The sequence below is a fragment of the Metschnikowia bicuspidata genome (assembly GCF_001664035.1).
Source record: "Metschnikowia bicuspidata var. bicuspidata NRRL YB-4993 chromosome Unknown METBIscaffold_2, whole genome shotgun sequence".
Lineage (NCBI taxonomy): Eukaryota > Fungi > Ascomycota > Pichiomycetes > Serinales > Metschnikowiaceae > Metschnikowia > Metschnikowia bicuspidata.
The window spans coordinates 1,114,924-1,126,640 of record NW_017387732.1 but is presented as its reverse complement, the minus strand read 5'-3'; the positions used below and the strand labels follow the sequence as shown (position 1 = coordinate 1,126,640).

At 59.9% G+C, this 11,717-nt stretch overlaps 5 protein-coding genes across 5 annotated transcripts; 2 read left to right on the top strand and 3 right to left on the bottom strand.

The window, feature by feature from the left end:
- Positions 1-511: 511 nt before the first annotated feature.
- On the bottom strand, positions 512-1,431 carry METBIDRAFT_147240 (uncharacterized protein). Its single transcript, XM_018854533.1, has one exon. The coding sequence runs from the start codon at positions 1,174-1,176 to the stop codon at positions 661-663; it is 516 nt and encodes a 171-aa protein (XP_018712638.1). The 5' UTR covers positions 1,177-1,431; the 3' UTR covers positions 512-660.
- A 1,934-nt stretch (positions 1,432-3,365) lies between these two features.
- CHS4 (Chs4p) lies at positions 3,366-4,664 on the top strand (the record flags this gene model as incomplete). Its single annotated transcript, XM_018854787.1, has 1 exon — positions 3,366-4,664. A coding segment is annotated over one exon (1,299 nt), but the record flags the coding sequence as incomplete, so codon positions are not given.
- Positions 4,665-5,125: 461 nt separating this feature from the next.
- On the top strand, positions 5,126-6,139 carry METBIDRAFT_147235 (uncharacterized protein). The gene has a single exon (XM_018854532.1). The coding sequence runs from the start codon at positions 5,349-5,351 to the stop codon at positions 6,081-6,083; it is 735 nt and encodes a 244-aa protein (XP_018712636.1). The 5' UTR covers positions 5,126-5,348; the 3' UTR covers positions 6,084-6,139.
- Positions 6,140-6,196: 57 nt separating this feature from the next.
- Positions 6,197-8,764, bottom strand: KIP3 (tubulin-dependent ATPase; the record flags this gene model as incomplete). Its single annotated transcript, XM_018857191.1, has 1 exon — positions 6,197-8,764. The coding sequence occupies one exon, from the start codon at positions 8,762-8,764 to the stop codon at positions 6,197-6,199; it is 2,568 nt and encodes an 855-aa protein (XP_018712635.1).
- Positions 8,765-9,770: 1,006 nt separating this feature from the next.
- Positions 9,771-11,628, bottom strand: METBIDRAFT_147206 (uncharacterized protein). Its single transcript, XM_018854531.1, has 3 exons — positions 11,441-11,628; positions 11,232-11,385; positions 9,771-11,134 (listed from the first exon to the last, which is right to left on the bottom strand). Exons 2-3 carry the CDS (start codon positions 11,372-11,374, stop codon positions 10,204-10,206), a joined length of 1,074 nt encoding a protein of 357 aa, XP_018712634.1. The 5' UTR covers positions 11,375-11,385; positions 11,441-11,628; the 3' UTR covers positions 9,771-10,203.
- Positions 11,629-11,717: the final 89 nt, after the last annotated feature.

The window sequence follows — 11,717 nt, the reverse complement described above, 5'->3', positions numbered from 1 at the left end:
ATATCTGAAGGGGATCAGACTTTCCTGTCACGGCAGTCAGAGTGGATCTGAGATGGAACTCGGGATATCTGAGATGCAGTCAGACTTTCCTTGTCACGGCAGTCAGAGTGGATCTGAGATGGAACTCGGGATATCTGAGATGCAGTCAGACTTTCCTTGTCACGGCAGTCAGAGTGGATCTGAAATGGAACTCGGAATATCTGAAGGGGAGTCAGAATTTCTTTGACACGGCAGTCCGAGTGGATCTGAAATGGAACTCGGAATATCTGAGGGGCAGTCAGAATATCTGCGACGGAACGGTCAGAATGGATTCGAGATGCAATCAGGACATCTATCTGAGATGGAACAGTGGAAACATATGAGATGGAACAGTCCGAGCGTATCTGACATGGAACAGTCGGAATATCTGAGATGGAGCACCCGGAATATCTGAGATGCAGTCAGGGAATGTATCTGACCTGGAATAGTCAGGATGGATCTGAGTGTCAGAACGTATCTGATATGGAACAGTCGGAATATCGGAGATGGAGCAGTCACACTGTATCTGAGGTGGAACAGTCAGGATGGATCTGAGATGGCCAGCCCAGATAAACCACCCCGAGACTATACCTGAGATGCACCAGAGAATATATCTGAGGTTTTGCACTCACAGACCATGCCTCAGTTGGACAACCCAGATAAACCACCCTGATGCGGGGCCTGAGATTTTGCACCCGAAGAATATTCCTGGAACCCCCACACGCTGCATCTGTGGCAAAACGCTCGTCGGCCTTGCCAGTGCATCTGCGGCGGGCGTCTCGGAAGCTCACCCGAAAAGGCCCCTTCCGTCCTCACAAGACGGCTCCACCGGCAGCCCGTGCCATGCCAAAACGAGCAAGGCCAAACGTGTCCCTGTGGATGGAGGCAAGGATTCGGGATGACGTTCGCTTGCTTGTCCTCCGGCCGCGGGTTAGCAAACCCCGCGGCCGTGACGTCGTCGTGCGGCCCTGATATCAACTCCTGGCGCCCTACATTGGCTGGTGTGCGTCGGCAAATCCGACAGCGCGGCGCGGCTCGGACATGACGTAGCCACGCGTGGCTAGTTCTATTTTTATCTGTCGGGCCGTGCCATGACAGCTGCTGTGGTAGAATGCCATGCTGGCCCCACAAGGGTGTCGTGTGAACAGATGCCCCCATCAGTGATTACTTTGAGAGCTGACTACGTAGAGATGCCCGGTGAAGAGCCCGCTAAAGAGCCCGCTAAGAAGCCCGCTAAGAAGCCGTCCCATGACGAGCTACCCCATGAATAGACGCTGTGTACGCATGTTGTTGAAAACCCTATAAACACGCCCTTCAAGGCATGTTCTGCACGATCCAGAAACAGATGTCTTGTCAAGAGACGTCCTTTAAGAAAGTGCCATGAGAGTCCCCTCATCTTAGAGTCCACAAATAGACGCCGAAAGAGCTGCCATGCACCCGGCCCGGGTGGAATCAGGAAATAACCCCTGCCCCGGGCATCTGCCCCTTTAAAATGCCTCTCCTGCCTGTGAAACAGACAAATGGCCCCAACGTTTTACGACAGTATTCCAGGAACTTGATGGGAACGAGGCTTGCGAGCCCTAGGCGGGCTGTCTGCAGGCGCGCCGCGTGTCCATACAGAAAGGAGGCGGAGCGCAGGCTCATCTTTGGCGCGGGCCGCCACGTTTGATGATCTCATCCACCAGGGACAAGCCACGCACGAACAAAGAAAAAAAAAGAAGCGTGTTTCGGTGGAGGCGCCCTAAGATGAACGCATGTTTGTGTGGCTGGCTGGCGCCGCCAAGCGGAGGCGTCTTAAGGCCTCGGCGCATCGCCTTTCGGTTGCAGTGGTGCATGCAGCGCCACGCGTTTGCAGGCTGCTTGGCGGGCCGCATTGCGGAAAGCGCCGGCTCCGGCGGCCCGCATAGGGCTCCATGAAACAGAGCCGCCCAGCGCAAGAGGAGCGAATAAATAGAACCAGAAAGAAGCACCAAAGCAGAACCGATCGGAACACAAGCAAAAGGACAAAAGACCAGTCACAAGAACAAGACAAAAGACAAGTCCACGTGCAAATATATACAGATACAAACGCAAAACACAAAATTCAAATACAAGAACTGAAAATCCCAAAACCTCAAACCAAAAAATAAAATCCAAACCCTGTGGCCCCAGCCTCCGCACAGGCCCCGCCAGCCCAGACCTCGTACACCAACGCTCGGCTTTTATTAGCCAAGAACGCCCGCGCCAGCAGAGCCTTCCCCAAACACCTTTTTTTTATACAGGCGGAGCGAAAAACGAGCACCTGAAGGAACACCGCCTCTAGCCGCCGGGAAAAACATCAATTCTCTGCCCTCCCACTTCTCCACACAGGCCCCCGTTGCTCAGGACCACGTTTTTCTTCCCGCTGTAAAAGCCTCTTTACAGCCGTCACAATAGTCGCCCCTTTCTACGGCGCCCTGCTTGCCAGCGCACACCTATAGTTAAGCCCGGCCCGCCAGCCCTGCCTCCGGACACAAAAACAGGCGCCTACACCAAGCGCCAGCCGCCCCTTCTTCCAGCAGCACTTTTTTTTTTTGAGCCCGGCACGTGGATCTCCAAAAGCAGCCATCCACTAGCGTCCCGTCCGTTCACCCTAGTGCCCGACCCGACGCTCGTTTCGGCCAGCCCTCTTTATAATTTGGAGAGCACTTTCTTTTTGAAGCCACTTTCCTTTTGGGACCGCTTTCTGTTTGGAGCCACTTTTTTTGGGACCGCTTTCTGTTTGGAGCCACTTTTTTTGGGACCGCTTTCTGTTTGGACCCACTTGCCTTTCGGACCCACTTGCCTTTCGGACCCACTTGCCTTTCGGACCCACTTCCTCCCGGGAACCGATCTTGAATCGAGACCTCATTCCTCTTCAAAACCGGTCTCTTCCTCGGCACCGGTCTTTTTGTCGGATCCCGTCAGATCTTTGCAGCCGGCCAAACGCCCGAACCCGGCCACCCCCTGACCCGGCCACCCCCTGATCGGCCATGTCCGTGCATCCGTACAGACAAAAAGTCACGCCGTACCCGCTGGGCGAGCTCGAGCCGCACACAAAAACAGACGCCCAGCACGCGCCGCTAGACGAGGCGTCGCAGCTCAACCGCGCCGTGCCGGCCGCCATGATGGCCAGCCCCCGCTTCAACTTGGGCCCCTTGGCGTCGTCCGAGAGCCTCTCCACGGGCGAGATCCCCGACATCACGCAGCACCTCTCGCGCCTGAAAATGCTGCTGCAGTTCCCGGAGCCCACCGGGTCGCCGTCGACGAGCCCGCACGACGAGCTCCGGGGCCACACCCACCAGGCGTCTGGCAGCCACAGCTCGTCCGCAGGCCTGGCACTGCACAACGGTCACAACCGCCTGTTCTCTCTGACCCTGTCCATGTACCTCGACCGCGGGGACATGGGCCCGACGTTGGACTTCAACCAGAACTTGATCCACCAGCACTTGGGCGCCAACAGCTCGCACTTGATGCCGCGCATGAAGACCATCGAGATGTACCGCAAGAACGCCAAGAAGCTGAGCGACCCGGCCGTCTTGTTCCAGTACGCGCAGTACATGCTCCAGACAGCGCTCTTGCTCGACCCCACCTCGGCGTCGGTGTCCTCCAGCGACGCGTCTCGCGCGTCCGCCGCCACCGCGCCGGCAACCCCGCTCACCGACACCCGGCTGCACTTGCGCTCGGCGCTGTCGCTCTCGCTCGACCAGAGCGTGTCGCCAGACCCGGACTTGCGCGCCTCGCTCCTCAAGGAGGCCTTCCGCTACCTCCGGCGCCTCTCCGACAAGGGCTACGTCGAGGCGCAGTACTTCCTTGGCGACGCCTACAGCTCCGGCGCGTTCGGCAAGATCGACAACAAGGAGGCGTTCAGCCTCTTCCTCTCTGCGGCCAAGCGCGGCCACACCGAGTGCGCGTTCCGTACGGCCCACTGCTACGAGGAGGGCATGGGCACGGGGCGCGATGCCCGCAAGGGCGTCGAGTTCTTGAAGCTGGCCGCGTCCAAAAACCACCCCGCCGCCATGTACAAGCTCGGCATCTACTTTCTCTACGCACGCATGGGCATCAGCGACAGCCCCGTCAACAAGAAGTTGGGCATCAAGTGGCTCGAGCGTGCGCTGGGTGTGGCGACGGAGTTGACCTCGGCGGCGCCCTACGAGCTCGGCAAGCTCTACCAGACTGGCTACTCCGACATTTTGATCAAGGACGAAAAGTATGCGTTGGAGTTGTTTTCACAAGCGGCCGCACTTGGCCACGTGGAGGCTTCTGCCATCTTGGGCCACAACTACGAGGTGGGCACCATTTTGGCCTCCGACCCGAACTTGTCCATCCACTACTATACGAAAGCTGCGTTGGGCGGCCACGCTCAGTCGATGCTCGCCATGTGCGCGTGGTACATGGTCGGCTCCGAGCCCCACTTCCCGAAGGACGAGCAGGAAGCGTTCGAGTGGGCCAAGAGAGCGGCTTCGTGCGGACACGCCAAGGCGCAGTTCGTGGTGGCCAATTTCCTCGATAAGGGCATTGGTTGCGAAAGAAACACCGCCGAGGCTCAGGTGTGGTATATCAAGGCTGCCGAAAACGGTCAGCAGAGGGCTCTCGGCAGGGTGCAAGATCCCAAGATGGTGGCGGCCATCACCAAGAAGTTGAAGAAAGCCAAGAAGTATCAGCCCCCGACCACAGATCTGGAGGCCCAGGACAAGGACTGCGTGATTGTGTGATGGCACACATCTCATTCCATCGGCCACTTGTTCCAAGATACGGTCCTAATTGAAGTCTCTCCTACATTTTGCATTTGAAAACACTATCGATGCACGTACGAATTACTATAGCATAGCCGTATAGAGCAATGATAACACTCACGAAATACTACATGTTCATTGAGAAACACCCGCCAAAGCGATGCGATGCTGAACAATCCTCGTCGTCACCCATAGAAACCCTGAAGTCATCCATCGCAAAACACACCGCGGTAAAATGCAAGCAAACGCTACAACACGCGCCAGACCCCGCGTCTCGGATCGGTGGTCTGCATATACGACGAAATCATTCATTTCGTGCATTGGCCAGAGAATATGGATCTGCACAAAGGCAGCATCGTGCCTTATCCAGACTGTGTATAGCGGTGTCTCGTCATTCGGAATAGCCTATATATTACCCAAGTAGCAAGTGTTGGATGAAAAGCAAAGCAAGACAACGTAAACGTATTTGGTCATCCCTTGACATTCCCTTAGAAGCCTCCAGTTGCTATCTTCATCTGCAGCACATACTACAAAGTCCGCGTATATTTAAAGCCCATCTCCTTTGTGTGCTCTACCTTGTATATTGGACTATCGAAAATGTCTTTCAACGCAAACGACAATAGTAACATAAACGACCACAGCCACCAGTATCACCACCATGGCCATCAGGACCACCATGACCATCGGAATCACCATGACCATCATGAACACCACGACCATGACCACAAATCGACACTAAAAAAGGTTGGGGACAAAATCAAGGGAGTTTTGGGAAAGGACTCCAGTGATGACGATGGCTCTGTTGGCAAGACCCAAAATACGACTGTGCCCGGAGAGTCACGCAGACCGTCCGCTGGTAACCCTGTCTCCATTCCATCGGAGAGCAATGAGATTCACAGTCCCTCAGGACGGGCCGAGGGCATTTCTCCCAGCTCAAAGGACAACCACAGCTTGTCCGAGAACACACAAGATTCGTACGGGTCTCACATGCCACCCCAGGAATCGTTTGGGGTTGCAGGCGGCGACTTCTGGTCTTCTGGTAACCAGTACAAGTTGACCAAAACCGAATACGAGCCTGCCGCGGGAATGGACGACCCGTTCCAGAACTCGGGCGACGCGTATGGCTCTTCAGAAAGAACCAGCACGGGAGTCCCCGGCGAAGGCGGCGACATCTATGGAGCCAGACGAGCCCAAGAGTCGCTCGGTTCATTCGATGATGCCTTTGGGTCACCCGGTGGAGGCAAGCACGACTATGAGGGCCCCAGCAAAGGTTTCGGTACCACTGGTGGCGGAGGCGACTCGTATGGGTCCGGGTATGTGGAGTACACCTAGAAGCATGCACGTGGTTGGACCACTCCGCCGTGAGACTTTTGCAATGCAGCCTGGGCAAGTGAGTAGATCATAATGCAATGTGAGTTTGGAATCCCTCGTAGCAGCAGGAAAGACTAGTCGGAGCCCACCATGCTGCTGTTCGCGTCAGGGCACAGGTCAGGTCCGGCCGGGTTGGCGTCCGGGCATGCCTCGCTGGCGACTTTCGTGCTGGCCTGCTTATTTAGCAACAGGTGCTTGGGCGTGGGGCCGGGGTTCGCCGGAAGGGCGAGTTTGTATTCAGCCAAGGCGCCCTGCGGCGAGCCAGCGGGCCGGCCCCGGGCCTCGCGGTCAGCGCGTTTTGCCGGCGGAGAGTCAAGCACGGACGCGCAGTCCATCGCGTCGAAGTCAAGCATCGACGAGTTGACGCGGTTCGAGATGGGCGAGTCCTCCTCGAGGTCGCTTTTCGGGAGAAGCGCCGAGTTGTCCATGCTGATGTCACTGTCTTCAGCGAGCACCCCGCCCGAGGATGAGTCCGAGCGGCCGGATTCCAGCGCGAAGTTGGCCCGGCGCAGCCTCAAGCTGCGCTTGGTGGCCGGCGAGTTGCGGAGCGGCGACGTGGACAGCCGCTTCGGGAGGACCGAGCCGCCGGGCAGGACCATGAAAGGGGGCGAGCCCGCAGCGGCGGGCGTGGGCAGGCCGGCGTCTTCGCGGGCATCGATGAAGCGGGACGCTGCGGCCTCCAAAGCCAAGTCGTAGTCCAGGCCGTTCATCCGCTGGAGCACCGCCGTGGCCTTGTCGAGCGCATCGTCCACGGCGGCCTCCGCACGCGCGTCGCCGCCGCCGGCGCGGTACCGCTGCGAGGAGTCGATGGTGTGGCCGAGCACCTGCGACAGATACGAGAAGTCGCCCATCTGGCCCACCAAGTAGTCGAACAACACGGACGAGTTGATGAGCACGTCGCGCTGCAAGCGCTGGCGGAGCAGGTCCACCGCGTCCTGGAATACGCGGGTGTGAGCGGCGCCCCAGCCGTCCATCTCCTGGCACCGCGCAAGCGCGTGGGCCACGGACGCCTCGAGTATGTCGTCGACCTGCTGGCGCGCGTCGTAGAACCGCTCCAAGCGCACCACCTGCTCGCTGAGCTTGTTGTGGAGCTGCTCCGCCTGGACCACGAAGCGGCGCACCGCGTGCGACCGCGTGCCCGGGCCGCCGTGCTGTGCGTGGGCGAGCACCTGGTGCAACTCCTGGAGGTGCAAGAGCAAGAACTTGCGCTTGGCGAGCAGGAAGTAGCGGCGCCACTTGTCGTGGTGCGGGCGGTCCACGGTGGCACGCAAGCTGGCCACCGCGGCCATGAGGGCGTCGAGGCACGCGGCGTTCTGGGCCGCGAGCCGCTCGGCGGCAGCTTGCACCACCGCGTCCTCGCGCGCGCGCAACTCGTCGATCTCCAGCTTCTGCTCGGTGATCATCTTGAGGTACGAGCCCACGTGGCGGTCGAGGCTGTGGCGGTTGCGCACGAGCTTGGTCTTGATCTGCTTGGCGCGGTCCGCGTACTTGAGCGTGTTCCAGGTCTCGTCGTAGTGCTGCGACAGCGGCGACACGCACACGATCATCACGGTCTTGCAGTTGCCGCCCAACGAGAACTTGAGGAGCCGCGTGAGCTTCAGGTCGCGGTACGGCACGTGGTTGCGGCGGCCCGGGTCGCACAACGCGTTGATGCAGTTGCCGAGCGCGAGGAGCGACTTGTTGATGTTGGCGCCCTCGTTCAAGCGCGGCCCGCGGTTCTTGGTGGCCGCGGCCCGCTCGCTGCCCGCGAGGTCGATCACCGAGAGCGTGGCGTGGGTGTGCTCCTCGCTCAACGCGGCCGTGCGGGCGCGCAGCGCCACGTGGATCTGGAGCACCGCGTGCGACCGCGACGACGCGGCGTTGGCCTCCGTGGGCGACAGCGTGCGGTTGCGGTTGCCCTCGGCGAGCAAGCGCATCACGTCCGCCACGCACGCGGGCCGGTGCGTCAGGAGATTGGCCACCACGATGCGCTGCGCCAGGTCCTCGCGCAACACGAGCGCCTTGGCCGGCGTGGCCGGCGCGAGGAGGTCGCGGATCGTCTCGTTGTAGATCTCGAGGAACGACACCTGCACGTCCACGTGCCGCGTGTCCGCGAGGAGCCCGATCTTGCGGTAGAGCTCGGCCATGGTCAAGAACACCACGCCGGGCGCGTCCGCGGTGCCCAGGATCGTGTGCGTCTTGCCGCAGCCCGTGGCGCCGTACGCAAACACCGTGGCGTTGTACCCGTCGAGCACGCTGTCGAGGAGCGGCCTGGTCGTGCGCGTGTACACGTCGTGCTGCGACGCGGACTCGTCGAAGAGCTGGTCGAACACGAAGCGGCAGTCGCGGAGCCGCCCGCGCACCGCCGCGTTCGGGAACGCCCGCCGCTGCATCGACGCGAGCGCGCTCTGCTCGGGCGGGTCGAACACGAGCATGCGGTCGTCGACCACGCTGACGATCTTGCGGAGCGCGCCCGGCACGGGCCGCCCGGGGCCGGCCGCGGGGTTGGCCGCAGTGTCCAGGAGCCCACCGGCGCCCGAGAAGACGGGCGTGCGCGGCTCGGCCTCGAGTCGCCGGGCCTCCTCCGCGGTGAACGGGCGCACGCGCACGGCCACGCCGATGGACGACTGGCGGGAGGCCGGGCGCGCGGCGGACAGCGGCATGTGCGGGCTGCTGCCGCCGTGGGGCGGGAGCCGCCGCGCTTCGGGCGGCTCCTGATGCCCGGTTCCGGCTTGGTGGGCCGGGCCCGGGGCGTTTTGGCCCGTGGTTGCACGTGCGGCACGCCCGGGGGCAGGGCCGGCCTCGGGGCGGCCGGCGGCGGCGGAAACACGCTCGGCGGCGGGCGTTTCGGCAGGCAACAGTGTGCTTGGGGTGCCGTGCGATGCGCAGAGGCGGGGGTCGTGCGAGCCAGGCACACGGGTCGAGGTTTCGGGAGGGCGCTGTTTGGAGATACCGCTGCGGGGCCTGGGTTCTGCTGGGAAGCCCGTGTGGGAGTGTGGGGCCGGCGCGGAGAGGGTGGCGGTGGTCTTGTGGCGCGATGCTTGGGCGGCTTCCATCGAAGAGCAGGGTGTTTTATGTAAACACATGGCCTGCAGGCAGCGGCGGGCGCGGGCGCCGGGCGACCCGGCCAGACCAGACCAGACCCGGCGGGAATGGCCCGCCAAACGGGCGGGGCATGCGACGGCCCAGCGCGTGCCGTGCGCTGGAGTTCTCGTGGAGGCCCGAATTACATACATTTTCTACCTGCGTGTAAAACTTCTTTCCCGAGGGCACGTCCATGGTCCCCGCGCTCAGTTGTCCGAGCTGCTGTCGGCGCCGTTCTGGTTGCCCATGAACAGGCGCGCCATGTTCTGCAAGGCCGGGTTGCCCATGAACAGGCGCGCCATGTTCTGCAAGTCCGGGTTGCTCATGAGGCCCTCGAGCCCGCCCTCGCCGCCCATGCTGGACGCCATCTGCCGGAGCATGGGGTTGTTCATCAAGCCCTCCATGGCCCCGGGGTTGGACATCAAGTTCTGCGCGGCCTGCATCACCTGCGGGTTGCTCATCATCTCCAAGAAGTTGGGCATGCCCCCGCCAAACATCGACGCCAAGTCGGGCAAGCCGCCGGCACCGGCACCGGCACCAGCACCGGCACCAGCACCGGCACCAGCACCAGCGCCCTCTGCGCCGGCCGCGGCACGCGACGTCTCGGGCTCCGCCTTGCTGATGCTGCTCTCCAACTCCTCCTCAACGCGCTTCTTCGCGGTCTCGTAGCCTCTCTTCATCGCATCCGAGGGCTGGGCGCCCTCCACGGCCATGCCCTTCTCGTAGGCCTCCATCGCCTCCTTGGCGTGGCCCAACGCGTACTGCGCCAAGCCCAACCGCGAGTACGCCTTGGAGAACGCGGGGTCCAACTGGATGGCCGCCTCAGCGTCCTGGACCGCCTTGTCGTGCTGCAACGCCGACGAGTACGCCGCGGCCCGGTTCGACAAGTACACCACGTTGGTCGCGTCCAAGCCCACGGCCTCCGTGTACTTGGCGATCGCCGTGGCAAAGTCCTTGGCCGCCATGGCCTTGTTGCCCTCGGCCTTCAAGGCGTCGGCTTGTGCCTTGGTCTCGGCGCTTAATTCCTCCTTGGCCGCGGGCGCCACGGGGCTGGCGGCACCGGCCCCGGCGCCGTTGACGGCGGCAAGCAAACCCTTGCCGCCGAGCTTGGCAAGCGCCGCTGGCGCGTCGCTTTTGTCCACGGAGAAGGCGTCGGTGATACACTCCACAGCGACATCGATGGACTCGGAGAACTCCTCGCTGACGGTCTTGTCGGCGACGCTGGCCGCCAAGAAATCGATGATGGCCAACGCCAATTCTTGCTTAGTGATTGCCATTTTCGGGTGTGTTGTTTTGTGCACTGGGTCGGGTGGGAGGTAGATGCAAATGAGGACTTGAGAAATGGGGGCGTGGCTGCTGGGGAGGCGTGTTTTAGGCGTGTGGCCCTGACGATCCCCACGGTGCGCGCGGGTGCACGGGTGTTCCAGAAGGTTCCGGGTGCAAATTCTGGGGCCTGGTCCCCGAAGCCGTCGGGCTGTGCCCTTTCGGGCGATGGCTGAATTCTGGGATACCGGGTCTGGCTCGGGGCTTGCCGCCACGGTCTCCAGAATAGGCTTTTTCGGGACGGCGCATGCATCGCGGCTTGTATCCAGGCCACCGGTGCCATGAAGGGATTGAGGATATAGTGGTGTTGGGTATCGACTGGCATCGGGCACTGCGGGTGGTGTGTTTGTTGTTTCCGTTGATATCCGTGTCCTGACTCCATTCCTCCGTATTCTTTTTTCATATTCTTCGCCGTATTCTTTTTCTTCTCCTTTAGGTTCTTTTTTTCTGTTGTTAATCTTTTCTTCTCTTCTTGATCCTTTCTTCTCTTCTTGATCCTTTCTTCTCTTCTTGATCTTTTCTTCTCTTCTTGATCCTTTCTTCTCTTGTTGTTCTTTTCTTCTCTTGTTGTTCTTTTCTTCTCTTGTTGTTCTTTTCTTCTCTTGTTGTTCTTTTCTTCTCTTGTTGTTCTTTTCTTCTCTTGTTGTTCTTTTCTTCTCTTGTTATTCTTTTCTTCTCTTCTTTATCTTTTCCTCTCTTCTTATTCTTTTCTTCTCTTCTTATTCTCTTCTCTCCTTCCTTCTTTGCCTTCTTCGTATTCTTCGCTTTATTCTTTTTTCATTTTCTTCTCCTTCTTTGTTCTTCTTCTTTGTCTTTTTTTCCTTCATCTCCCCTTCATCTCCGCTTCCCCTCTCCTTCTTTTTCATTTCTTCTCCCTCTTACTCTTTTTCTTCTCCCTCCTATCCTTTCCCTTTCCCTTTCTGATTCTTCTCTCTTCTTCAGCCTGTCAAATGGTTCTGATCAGCAGTCAGGTCGACTTTTACCGCTAGAGACTAGACCCATTGTCGGCAGCTTTCTATAAGTCCTGTGCCCCACCTCAGGAAATCATAATCAGCAGCGTCAATTGAACCGCAGAGCGCTCATATTAGACCACCGTCTTTCAAAATCTCAAATGGGGAACCGTGGCGCTCATATTAGACCACCGTCTTTCAAAATCTCAAATGGGGGACCGTTGCGCTCTTGGGACCTCGTGACTCACCAGAAGTCTCC

What these genes read in the sequence shown, in the direction of transcription:
- METBIDRAFT_147206 (XM_018854531.1), bottom strand. Translation starts at nt 11,374, where the DNA reads ATGAAAAAGAAGGAGAGGGGAAGCGGAGATGAAGGGGAGATGAAGGAA. An exon ending in AGAAGGAAGGAGAGAAGAGA is followed by an intron (nt 11,135 to 11,231) that starts ATAAGAAGAGAA and finishes GAAGAAAAGAAC; the next exon opens with AACAAGAGAAGAAAAGAACA.
- METBIDRAFT_147235 (XM_018854532.1), top strand. Translation starts at nt 5,349, where the DNA reads ATGTCTTTCAACGCAAACGACAATAGTAACATAAACGACCACAGCCAC.
- METBIDRAFT_147240 (XM_018854533.1), bottom strand. Translation starts at nt 1,176, where the DNA reads ATGGGGGCATCTGTTCACACGACACCCTTGTGGGGCCAGCATGGCATT.